Genomic DNA, 13,015 nt, shown 5'->3' with positions numbered 1-13,015 from the left:
TTACAATAACTATAGATATACAATTATCCGTCTTTCGGAAAGAGACGTTAAGCCGTTGTTGGTCCAAAGGGTTGAGAGGAGAAGGATAGTATTGGTGGTAAATTGCGAACCTTACAGGGATATGCAATAAATTACGAATTTTACAGGAATTTACTATAGATATACAATTACGAAATTATGAATAATAACAGAAGTTTACGAATTCGTTCCCTCCCTCATTCGTTCTCACTCCCTTTCTCGTCAAGGTAATGCGATAGCGGCCAATTATAATTATGAGACTTGAAAGTAATGCGAGAAGCCGTGCAGGCAGCAAGAGTATAATGTTCGTATGGACATCTTACAGAAAAATTAAGAAAAAAAAGAAAAAAATTATCGGGATTTGTAAAGTGGAGCGAACAATGCTAGCAGGGGGGAAAACAGCACGGGGTTACATTTACCGACTTTATTTAATAAAAATTGCGTATCTCGAGTCATCGATCTACCGCCTGGAAAAAAACCCCGAGTTTTATTCTTACTCCAATTGAAACGCACGCACGCAATGCGAATATACACGCACATGAAAGAGAATGGTAAGTAATACTGCAATGGTCCTTGTCGTTTTAATTCATATGCACATTTCTTAGAAACTAAACAATAACAAGCTGTTAATGTTTATTAAAAATTCAATGTAAATGAAATGTAGTTTTGGTTCAATACATTGCAAGCAGGACTGATATATAGGAGGCCGAAGCCTTTACAATCTGCAAAAGTAATACTTGATTATTATTATTAGAATATTTATGTAAAAATTATAAATATTTAAATTTAATGTGAAAAGTTATTTACTTATTATTCGACTCGTTTCTATAATACATAGCAATGTGCAGTAAATATTATTTGCTAGTTGAACCAAATAGCAAAATATATAAAAATATATATTTGAATATGAAAATATATGGTATATATGACAAAAGTTAATTGATAGTAACATTCTATTTATATTTTAAAAAAGAAATAACACATTTTCTATTTTTTTAAATTAATTCTAGACAATTATATTATCGATGAGACAAATCTTCGGCATAAAATCTGTAAAATGTTTTACACGTACACAACAAATCTGAAATGGACTTACACTACTAAATTGTTCTAGAGACAAATTCATTATCTTTCCAATTGTAATAGTTAATTGACTTTGCGACCTCATTATTAAGAACAATGTAATACGACTGTCTCTGGAATTTGATTCGTACCATAGGGAATCGTACGCAGCATCTCCAATGCTTTTGCTCTATTAAATAATGGATTTTGTAGCTTTAATAAGTAATTACGTAATATTTATTTATCGTGTACAATATTTGTCACAACTTCTAACCTTGGCGCTCAAGTATTCTCCAGCGAAACAGAATATGAACGCCTCCATATTCGTAACAAAGTAAAATGAGAGAGTCTTTAGTATACTTTGTAAAGCATCGGGTCGACCAATCGACTATAATTTTAAGAAAGAGCAAAGGAAATGTAATAAAAAAATGAATAATTAAAGACAGGAATTTTTCCTATTTTGCAGATTAACAGCGCGGTTCCCGTAGTATATATTTTTTTTAATCGTAGAATTAATCAAAATCGCTTACCGTGACCATCGTAAAACCCAAGCAGCAGATAATCAAGGTATCCGATACGAAAAGCACCATTGAGATATACGAGTACAGATCTTCAATATGTTCTGAAAAAGTGATAATATTCTGGTGTTTCTTGATTACTCTTTTTACCATAGAACGATTTGTACTGCACTTATTTTTTTTCGGAAAAAGTTCCAACACATTTTTACGAAGAATATCGATTTGACCGCTTATATGCAATATCTGAAATATACGTTTCTTTCAACAGCTGTACTAATAAAGGTCGCAAAAAAAATATTATATGGCTTGTGACATTAAATTTTATGTTGCACAGATACTTTCAAAATCTGAAAAGCGCAATTGCTAATAAACTATTTTAGATAAAATAAAAAATTTGCACATGTAAATTCCGTTAATCAATTAACATTATGGTTAATAAAATATTAAAGAAATAATATTTACAAATAATTGATAATACTCATAATAACAATAATAATAATATCTTTTTGCGTAACAGGTAACAGGACTCACCAAATTTATAAGTAAAGCATTTATTAATCCCATTCCGTTAGCACATATCAGCAAGTGAAGATATTGAACAATTATGACCGATTCATATACGAATCTTCGATTAATGTCGAATGGCAAATCCATGTCTATAATGAGTGATTGTGTGGAAACGTTGGAAGTTATGACATCATTCATATTTTTTATGAAGATATTGCTGCTAAAAAGAGTAATATTTGTCAAATAGAGAATCACCGTTATGTTACTGAAGCGCTGCGACAGTTTGGCATTGCACTTCGTTGTTAACATACTAAATTTTGAGTTGGTACATTTTTTCCAGTCGATCGCCATCATCGTTAATATTGTGTTGAACGTTCTAGGAAAGATTTTCATTGATCATAATTTTAATAACGGCCCTCAACAAAGCCTTATACGAACCATCGATGAAAAATTAATTGTTGTGCAATCATTTTATCCATGCAATTCTGCTTAAATCTTCTTCGCGTACAATAATTTATTTATTTCAGCAATTCGTATTTAATTTACATTATTATTATGTTTACATTTTTAATTGCCAAATAAATTATTTTATCCAACCATCCATTTTATCCATTATTATATTAACCAAAGCAGTTGCGAAAGATGTATCTTAACGACTAAAGTAATAAATCAAGATGAAATATTGTTTATATGTAACTAATTTGTTGAATGTTGTTGAATAATACTGTTAAATATAATTAAGTTAAATAATACATAAAGCTAATTTTTCATTGACAGTGCGTATCACAACCTGCCGTTATCTCACCGTTGCTTATACCAAAAAATGAGAAGTCTAGTTAAAAGTATCGAATATGCCATGGCGTCACCCAAAATTTTCATCCTTTCGGAAAACTCAATGAAATAAAAATGCATTACAATATATCGGTATTGAAAGACTTGCTCGATTACGAGCGTGACAATCCAGAAGAGTCTACGTAATAAAGCGCACGATGTATTCGGCCAGATGCCAAAAATACGTAGACAAATTTCTATCGCTTTGCTAACTGTATTGTCTAATTTCATACTTGTGTTACTATTATTATTATCCTATTATTTTGCACTGTTAACATGCGTTGTATCCGATAAGAAAATTTGAAACGTTATTACGAAGAAACCTGATCCATCGTACAATGTGCACTATGTGGTATCTTTGCACATACTGAAAGAGAACAAGAGAGTGGGGCTCACCCCTCCAGGACACCCAGCCACAGCTTATTATATATTTTCATCGGAACCTGCACAGATTGCGTGTACTATTGTCGGTGAAAAAATAAAAGTTTCCGGGTGGCCGATCTTTTCCCTCTTGAATTATTCTGGGGGGAAAATAGTGGTGTAGCGCGCAATGCATTATTTTCTTTAAAAATTCAAACAACTGCGTACGAAACACGCGAATGTGCATAGGGCGTTGAACTGTTTTCGGTGACCGTAAGAAAAGTTTTGTATTTCTACGTACAGGGGAGAAGTCTTTGAGGAAAAGCGAAGATAGATATAAGGTGAAATTTTCTCTTTCTGAGATTTTATTTCCTCAATAATAAAAGATATTTTTTCTCAAGCATTACAGGAAGTGTGGCGAGTGTGCACGCATTCACAACTTATTCTCTCGTAATATGTAAATCGCGCGATTTTGAATAAAACTTTGGTGCCCGTCAGATACAGATTGCGCGCAATAATCGTAAAAAAATAAGCCAGAAGCAGGAGACGGAGAAACAAAATGATAAGTGAAGTTTTATATTGCAGTACTAACGGTTTCTCGCAATTGACAAATAGGTATAATATAAGCTTTAAGAAAACAAAACAAAATGCAAGCTTTTTCGACTCGCACGACGCGAAAGTGAAGTTTCGTTGTTGGCATGGCAGTGCGTCGCAAGAGGGAACGACGGGCGAACACATATCGCTGGAAGATCGTGTTGCAAGTTTTCATAAATTGAAAGAAACGTGACGAAGTCACGGCAGTACGTGACAAAATATCTAGCTAAGAAGCACAAGTTCATCAGTTTTAGCGTGCCTCGGATTCAGTGATTTAATATGTCCGGAACATTCCGCCTCTCTACAAGTAACTTCGTGCGAGGTGTTGTAAAAGGAGTATATGACACGAACAAGGGAAGCGCCGTTTCTGTGGAGATGCTTACTATAGTACAGAGAGTGCAGCACAAGAATAACATCTCACAGGTAGACATCGATTAGCTTCTTTAACGTCTTCAAAAGAAGAGCTGTCAGGCTGCTCAAACTATTTTTTTTAAGTGTAGCGTGTTTTAAATAAATATTCCAGAATTTCGCCATAGGTATCGCTTCCAGTTTGGCATGGAAGAGATAATTTACGACAGTAGTTTTCCTGCCCGCAAACAAGATTACGCTTGGAGGGCCGGTTATAGCCAACACTACCACCAGGAACCTACTCGGGATAGTCAGAAATCCGAAAACCTCCTGAACGTTTTCTGATCCGCCACATAAAAACACGCCAGATAAGTAACTCATCCTACAGAGACTGAAACGCACGAACGCATGCAAATGTGCACGCACATGAAGGAGAATAGTAAGTAATAAAGAAATGGTTTTATTTTAATTTATATGCAAATTTTCTTGTAACTACACAATAACTAGCTACTAATGCTAGTGCTCATTAAAAATTTGATGTAAATAGAATGTAGTTTTGCTTCATTACATTGCAAGTAGTACCGATATATAGGAAGCCGAAGCTTTTAGAATCTGCAATAGTATTACTGCATTATTATAAGAATAATGTAGAATGTTTTAAATTTAATGTAAAAAGTTATTTATTTGTCGATTGATTCATTTTAATAACACACATAACAACGTGAATAATATTGCAGAAAATATTATTTACTATTTAAAACAAATATATAAAAATATAAATAAAAAATAAAAAATATATTATTATTATAAATTTTATATTAAAAATGTTACAAAAAATAATTTATAGTAATATTCTATTTATCTTAAAAAGAAATAACACATTTTTTATTTTTTTTTATTCTAGACAATCTTTATAGAATCTGTAAAAATTTTGCACGTACAGAACAAACTTGAAACAGACTTACACTGCTAAATTGTTCAAGAGACAAATTCGCTATATTTCCAATTGTAATGGTTAATTGATTTTGCGACCTCATTATTAAGAGCAATACATTTCGACCGTCTCTGAAATCTGACTCGTACCAAAGAGAATCGTATGCAGCATCTCCAATGCTCTTGCTCTATTAAATAATGGATCTTGTATCTCTTAGAAAAAATGACGTAGTATATTTTGTAATATTTATCATATGCAATATTCGTCTCAATATCTAACCTTGGCGCTCAAGTATTCTCCAGCAAAACAGAATATAAATACCTCTATATTCACAGCGAGGTAAAACAAGAAATTCCTGATTATACTTTCTGAAGCATCGGGTTGCCCAATCGACTAGAATTTTAAGAAAGAGTCAAGAAAATGTAATAAAACGATGAATTAATTAAAGTCACCAATTAATACTCTTCTATTCTGCAGAATTAATTAACAGCGCTGTTCATATAGTATATATTTCTCTTAACCGTAGAATTAATCAAAATAGCTTACCGTGACCATTGTAAAACCCAAGCAGCAGATAAGCAAAGTATCCGATACGAAAAGCACCATTGAGATATACGAGTACAGATCTTCAATATGTTCTGAAAAAGTGATAATATTCTGATGTTTCGTGATTACTTTTTTTACCATAGAACAATTCGTACTGCACTTATTTTCTTTCGGGAAAAGTTCCAACACACTTTTACGAAGAATATCGATTTGACCACTTATATGCAATATCTGAAATATACATTTCTTTCAACAGCTGTATACTAATAATGGTCGCAAGAAAAAAATATTATATGGCTGATGACATTAAATTTATGCTGCACAGAATCTTTCAAAATTTGAAAATCGCAATTGCTAATAAACTATTTTTGATAAAATAAGAAATTTGTACATGTACATTTTGTTAATCAATTAACATTATGGTTAATAAAATATTAAAAAAGTAATATTTATAAATAATTGATAATACTCATAATAATAATAATATTTTTTTGCGTAACAGGTAACAGGACTCACCAAATTTATAAGTAAAGCATTTATTAAACCCATTGAGTTAGCACATATCAGCATGTGAAAAAATTGAACAATTATGACAAATTCATATACGAATCTTCGATTAACGTCGAATGGCAAATCCATGTCAACAATGAGTGGTCGTGTTGTGGAAACGTTGGAAGTTATGCCATCATCTGTGTTTTGTAAGAAGACATTGCTGCCAAAAAAAGTTACCATTGTGCAATAAAGAATCACCGTCATCTTAGTGAAGCGCTGCGACAGTTTGGCATTGCACTTCGTTGTTAGCATGCTAAATTTCGTGTCGGAACATTTTTCCCAGTCAACCGCTATCATCGTTAGTATCTTGTTGAACGTTCTAGGAAAGATTTTTATTGGTTATAATCTTATAATCTTAATAGCGGCCGCAACAAAGCTCTATACGAACCATCGATGAAAAATTAATTGTTGCGCAATCACTTTACCTATGCAATTCTGGTTAAGAGAGTAGATCACTTTGATAAACGAAAAAATAGACCCTTTTTTAAAATTAGATATTTAAGAAACAAAAAATTATGAGTATTAGAAACTTTGGCACATAATTCTATATTTTTTTATGATTATTTAAGAAAAAATCATTAAAAAATATTAATAACAAGTTATTAGTAATAAATGGAAGTAGTTTTTTCCATTCAGTAGCTTATTTTTTATGAAGTTATTGCTGCTAAAAAGAGTTACATTTGTTAAATAGAGAATCACCGTTATGTTAGTGAAGCGCTGCGACAATTTAGCATTGCACTTCGTTGTTAACATACTAAATTTTGAGTTGGTACATTTTTTTCATACAATCGCCATCATCGTTAATATTTTGTTGAACGTTCCAGGAAAAATTTTTATTGTTCATAATTTTAATAACGGCCGCAACAAAGCCTTATACGAACCATCGATGAAAAATTAATTGTTGTGCAATCACTATAGCAATTCGTATTTAATTAACATTATTATTATGTTTACATTCGTAATTGCCAAATAAATTATTTTATCAACCAAAGTAGTTGCGAAAGGTGTATTTTAACGACTAAAGTAATAAATCAAGATAAAATACTAAATATATGTAACTAATTTGTTGAATGTTGTTGAATAATATTGTTAAATATAATTGAGTTAAATAATACATAAAGCTAATTTTTCATTGACAGTGCGTATCACAACTCACAACGTGCCGTTATCTCACCGTTGCTTATACCAAAAAATGAGAAGTCTAGTTAAAAGTATCGAATATGCCATGGCTGCACCCAAAATTTTCATCCTGTCGGAAAACTCAATCAAATAAAAATGCATTACAATATATCGATATTGAAAGACTTGCTCGAATATGAGCGTGACAATCCAGAAGAGTCTACGTAATAAAGCGCACGATGTATTCGGCCAGATGCCAAAAATTCGTAGACAAATTTCTATCGCTTTGCTAACTGCATTGTCTACTTTCATACTTGTGTTAATATTATTATTATCCTATTATTTTGCACCGTTAACATGCGTTGTATCCGATAAGAAAATTTGAAACGTTGTTACGAAGAAATCTGATCCATCGTACGATGTGCTCTATGTGGTATCTTTGCACATACTGAAAGAGAACAAGAGAGTGGGGCTCTCCCCTCCAGGACACCCAACCACAGCTTATTAAATATTTTGCCCGCAACCTGCACAGATTGCGTGTACTATTGTCGGTGAAAAAATAAAAGTTTCCGGGTGACCGATCGTCTCCCTCTCGAATTCTGGGGGAAAGCAGTGGTGTAGCGCGCAGTGCATTATTTTCTTTAAAAATTCAAACAACGGCGAACGAAACACGCGAGTGTGCATAGGGCGTTGAACTGTTTTCGGTGACCGTAAGAAAAGTTTTGTATTTCTACGTATAGGGGAGAAGTCTTCGAGGAAGAGGGAAAATATGGATAAGGTGAAATTTTCTCTTTTTGAGATTTTATTTCCTCAATATTAAAAGATATTCGTTCTCAAGCATTACAGGAAGTGTAGCGAGTGTGCTCGCGTTCACAACTTATTTTCTCGTAATATGTAAATTGCGCGATTTTGAATAGAACTCCGGTTCGTCAGATACAGATTGCGCGCAATAATCGTCAAAAAATAAGCCAGAAGCAGGAGACAAAGAAATAAAATGATAAGTAAAATTTTATATTGCAGATACTAACGGTTTCTTGCAATTGACAAGTAGGTATAACATAAGTTTTAAGGAAACAGTACAAAATGCAAGCTTCCATAACTTGCACGACGCGAAAGTGAAGTTTCGTTGTTGGCAGTGCGTCGCAAGAGGGAAGGACGGGCGAACATATATCGCTGGGAGATATCTTCCTTAGGAGTATTGCGCGGAAAATAGCTTATGTTGCAAGTACTCGCAAATTGAAAGAAACGTGCCGAAGACGATAGTATAAGCCAAAATATCTAGCAAAGAAGCACAAGTTTATCAGTTTTAGGATGCTTCGGATCCAGTGAATTAATCTGTCCGGAACATCCCGCATCTCTACAAACAACTTTGTGCGAGGTGTTGTTAAAGGAGTACATATCAAAGAACATTCTCACCACGTAATCTTCAGTCTCCAGCGGCACCTACATTAGGGACACGAACAATTGGAGCGCCGTTTCTGTGGAGATGCTCATCATATACGAATGTGGATTCTCGTGCAGAGAATGCAACACTGCAACACAGAAATAACAACTCGCAGGTACACATCGATGAGCTTCTTTAACGTCTTTAAAAGAAGAGCTGTCAGGCTGCTCAAACTATAATTTTTTGTAAAGGTGTAGCGTATTTTAAGTATCGCTCTCAGCTTGGCATGGAAAATTTGATCCACAGCTTTCCTGGCGCGAGAAAGGATTTTACGCCAGCAGGGCCGGTAATAGCCATCACTACCCAGGAGCCTACTCGAATAGTCAGACACTTATAGATCTCCTGGACATATTCCGATCTGTCACAACGAGATGTGCCCGATAAGTAACTCAGTCAACAGAGACTGAAACGCACATACGCATGCAAATATGCACGCACATAAAAGAGAATGGCAAATAATACAGCAATGGTTTTACTTTAATTAATAAACATTTTTTTACAATTAAACAATAACCAATTATTAACTTTTATTACAACTTTAAATAAAGCGTAATTTTGTTTCTCTACATCGCAAACAAAACCGATATGTAGGAGGCCGAAGCCTTTATAATCTGAAACAGAGTATTATTTGATTATTAGAAGAATATTTATGTATAAAATATTTTAAATATAAAAATTTACTGTCAACAGTTATTAGTTTGTCATTTGACTCGTTACAATAATATATAACAATGAAAATATTGCAGCAAATACTGTTTGCTATTTAAAACAAATATATATAAAAATATAAATATTTATTAAAAAATAAATGATATATTACTTATTTATTAATAAATAAATTAATAGTAATATTTTATATTATTATTATTAATAGAAATTAATTAATAGTAATATTTTAATAATATTTTAAAAAAGAATAACACATTTTCTATTTTTCATGATTCTAGATTATTATTGGCAAAACAATTTTCAATATAATATTAGTAAAATGTTTAACGTATAAAACAAATCTGACAATGAGATAAGACTTACACTTCCAAATCGATCTAGAGACAAATTCATTATTTTTCCAATTGTAATGGTTAATTGATTTTGTGACCTCATTATTAAGAACAATATAATTCGACTGTCTTTGGAATCTGATTCGTACCACAAAGAATCATACGCAGCATCCCCAATGCTTTTGCTCTATTAAATAGTAGATTTTGTAGCTTTTAGAAGCAATTACGTAATATTCTACTTATTTATCAATATTAGTCTTTATGTTTAACCTTCGCACTTAAATATTCCCCAGCGAAACAAAATATGAACGCTTCTGAATTCATAAGAAAGTAAAATAAGAGAGTTTTAATTATATTGTTGAGAGCATCGGGGCGACCAATCGCCTAGAATTTTAAGATATATTATAATACCAAAGAAAATGAAATAAAAGGATGAATAATTAAAGTCACGAATTAATATACTCTTCTGTTCTACAGATACAACAGCGCGGTTCCAATAGTACATATTTCTTTTAACCGCAGATTTAATCAAAATCGCTTACCGCGACAATTGTAAAACCCAAGCAGCAGATAATCAAAGTATCCGTCACAAACAACACCATCGCGATATACGAGTACAGATCCTCGATATGCTCTGAAAAGATGATAATTTCCTGGTGTTTTTTTATTATTTTTTGAACCACGAAACGACTCAATCTGCCATTTCCTTCTTTTGGAAAAATATCCATTACACTTTTACGAAGAATATCGATTTGACCACTTATGTGCAATATCTAAAATAAACACTTTTCTCAACTGCTGTACTTAATTCGCGAAAAAACAATTTAACTGCCTAGATTATGCTGCACAATTTTTTGTAAACCCAAAAAGCAGTACAACTGCTAGTATATTATATTTTATTATGTAGACAATATGCTGGTGTAAATTTTGTCTATCAATTGATATTATGGTTAATAAAATGTTAATAGGTATAAGTAAAATAATAGATAATACTCATGCATAATAATAAAGATAATAATATCTCTGCATAATAGAACTCACCAGATTTATGAGTAGAGCATTTAATAAGCCGATTGCTTCGGAGCATAACACCAAATGAAGAAATTGTACAATTATGATCGATTCGTATATGAATCTTCGATTAGCGTCAAATGGTAAATCCATATCTAGAATGAGTAATCGTGTGGAAACGTTTGAGGCTGTGTCACCATTGTCATGTTTTACGAGGATTTTGCTGCTAAAAAAAATTACAGCAGTCAAATAGAGAATCACCGTCATGTTAACGAAGCGCTGCGACAGTTTGGCATTGCACCTCGTTATTAACATGCTGAATTTCGTGTCGGAACACTTTTCCCAGTTGTTCGCCATCATCGTTAATATCCTGTTGAACGTTCTAAGAAAAAATTTATTGATCATAATCGTGATAACGACCGCAACGAAGCGTAATACCAACCATCGGTGAAAAATTTATTATCACAATGACTTTACCCATGCGAGTCCGCTTATTTTCTTTTTGTGTAAAATAATCAATTTATTACAAGCTACTTGTCTTTCATTCAACTTTATTACGTTGTTCACGTTTACAATTGTAAAATAATTTATTTTTTGACTAAAATAATTGTTAAATTGAAATGTAATACTAAAATGTAACTTAATATAATTGAATAATGTAATTAAATATGTATACAATTAAATTAAATAATATTTAAAGCAAATTTTTCATCGATAGTGCGTATCACTACATCACGTTGCGTATCTCACCGCTGCTTATACCAAAAAATTAAAAGTTTAAATAAAAATATTGTATACGCCATTGTTGAACCTATAATTCTCATCATCTCGATAAATTCAATCAAATGAAAATGCACTACAATATATCGATATTGAAAGACTTGCTCGGTTACGAGCATGACGGTCCAGAATAGTCTACGTAATAAAACGCACGATGTATTTGGCCAGATCCCAAAAATTCGTAGAGAAATTTCTATCGCTTGGCTAACTGTATTCTCTATTTTCATATTTCTGTTATTATTATTTTCCTATTATTTTGCACCGATAACGTGTATTCCAATAAAAAAAATTTTTAGCGGCGTTATGACAATAGCACTTGATAGATTATACGATATGCACAATGTGGTGTCTCTGTACAAACTGAACGCTTCAGAGGAAGCAAGAGTGGGGTTTTTACCCCTCCAGAAACCACAGCTTATTAAATATTTTGATCGCAACCTGCACAGATTGCGTGTACAATTGTCGATGAAAGAAAAAGAAGTTTCCGGGTGGCCGATCTTCTCTCTTCTGGGAATTTACTGGCAAAACAGTGGTGTAGTGCTCAGTGCATTATTTTCTTTAAAAATTCAAGCAACAGCAGACAACAGCACGCGAATGTACATACATAGGACATTAAACTATTCTCGGTGACCGTAAGAAAAGTTTTTTACTTCCATGCGTAGGGGAAAATTTTAGAGAGAAAATAGGAAAGATATGGAAAAGGCGAAAGTTTCTCTTTCCGAGATTTTATTTCCCTATCAAAAGATATACCTTCTCGTGCATTATACTAAGCGCGGTGAGTGTGCACGCGTTCGCATTTATTCTTTTGAAATATATTGGTCGCTGTGCACAATAATCGTCAAATAGTCAGAAGCTAGAAGCAAAAGACGTAGGGAGACGCAGTGCTGAGTGAAGTTTTATGTTTCAGTATCAACGACGTTCTTCACAAACGGCAAGCATAATATAACTTTTAAAAAGACATCACAAGGTACAAAAAGCATATATTAATCTTTCTAAAAAACTATTTCATAAACATTATGATATTATTTGAACGAAAATGTAAAGGAATATCTGATTGTGCAAGAAGAGCATTTGTTATGCAATATACTTATCGCATGTTTTATTTTACACATGGAAAAAAAATTAAATTAATTATTAGCAAGAAATGCAGTATTTATGTTGCAATCTGCCCATAGATCACCTGGAGAACTTCCGAGCCGCCACATGGAGACGCACCCGATAAGTAGCTCAGCCCACAGAATTGAAACACTTTACACGCATGCAAATATGCATGTACATAATAGAGAATGGTAGGTAATATAGCAACGGTTTTACTTTAATTCATACGCAAATTTTTTTGCGATAATATAATAACAATAACAATAGCGGTAACGCTACAGTAAACTCTGTA

General features: G+C 32.7%; 2 protein-coding genes across 7 annotated transcripts; both read right to left on the bottom strand.

Annotated features, from left to right (window-relative positions):
* Window positions 1-1,024: 1,024 nt before the first annotated feature.
* Window positions 1,025-7,717, bottom strand: LOC112457769. Its single transcript, XM_025020997.1, has 10 exons — window positions 7,445-7,717; window positions 6,235-6,589; window positions 5,719-5,949; window positions 5,452-5,565; window positions 5,180-5,359; window positions 2,417-2,481; window positions 2,130-2,325; window positions 1,611-1,841; window positions 1,355-1,468; window positions 1,025-1,270 (listed from the first exon to the last, which is right to left on the bottom strand). Exons 1-10 carry the CDS (start codon window positions 7,699-7,701, stop codon window positions 1,025-1,027), a joined length of 1,989 nt encoding a protein of 662 aa, XP_024876765.1. The 5' UTR covers window positions 7,702-7,717.
* Window positions 7,718-9,357: 1,640 nt separating this feature from the next.
* Window positions 9,358-12,948, bottom strand: LOC112457770 (odorant receptor 22c-like). Of its 6 annotated transcripts, none has more exons than XM_025020999.1 (7): window positions 11,596-12,945; window positions 11,147-11,227; window positions 10,876-11,071; window positions 10,377-10,607; window positions 10,105-10,218; window positions 9,866-10,021; window positions 9,358-9,444 (listed from the first exon to the last, which is right to left on the bottom strand). In XM_025020999.1, exons 1-7 carry the CDS (start codon window positions 11,850-11,852, stop codon window positions 9,397-9,399), a joined length of 1,083 nt encoding a protein of 360 aa, XP_024876767.1. In that variant the 5' UTR covers window positions 11,853-12,945; the 3' UTR covers window positions 9,358-9,396. The 6 variants fall into 6 exon arrangements, with proteins under 6 accessions (XP_024876767.1, XP_024876768.1, XP_024876766.1 ...); XM_025021000.1 differs by having other exon boundaries at window positions 10,876-11,068; XM_025020998.1 differs by having other exon boundaries at window positions 10,876-11,227; window positions 11,596-12,944.
* Between the last annotated feature and the right edge of the window lie 67 nt (window positions 12,949-13,015).

Source organism: Temnothorax curvispinosus, unplaced genomic scaffold (assembly GCF_003070985.1).
Source record: "Temnothorax curvispinosus isolate PA1 unplaced genomic scaffold, ASM307098v1 QBEX01008218.1, whole genome shotgun sequence".
Lineage (NCBI taxonomy): Eukaryota > Metazoa > Arthropoda > Insecta > Hymenoptera > Formicidae > Temnothorax > Temnothorax curvispinosus.
This window is presented reverse-complemented; position numbering and strand designations above follow the sequence as displayed.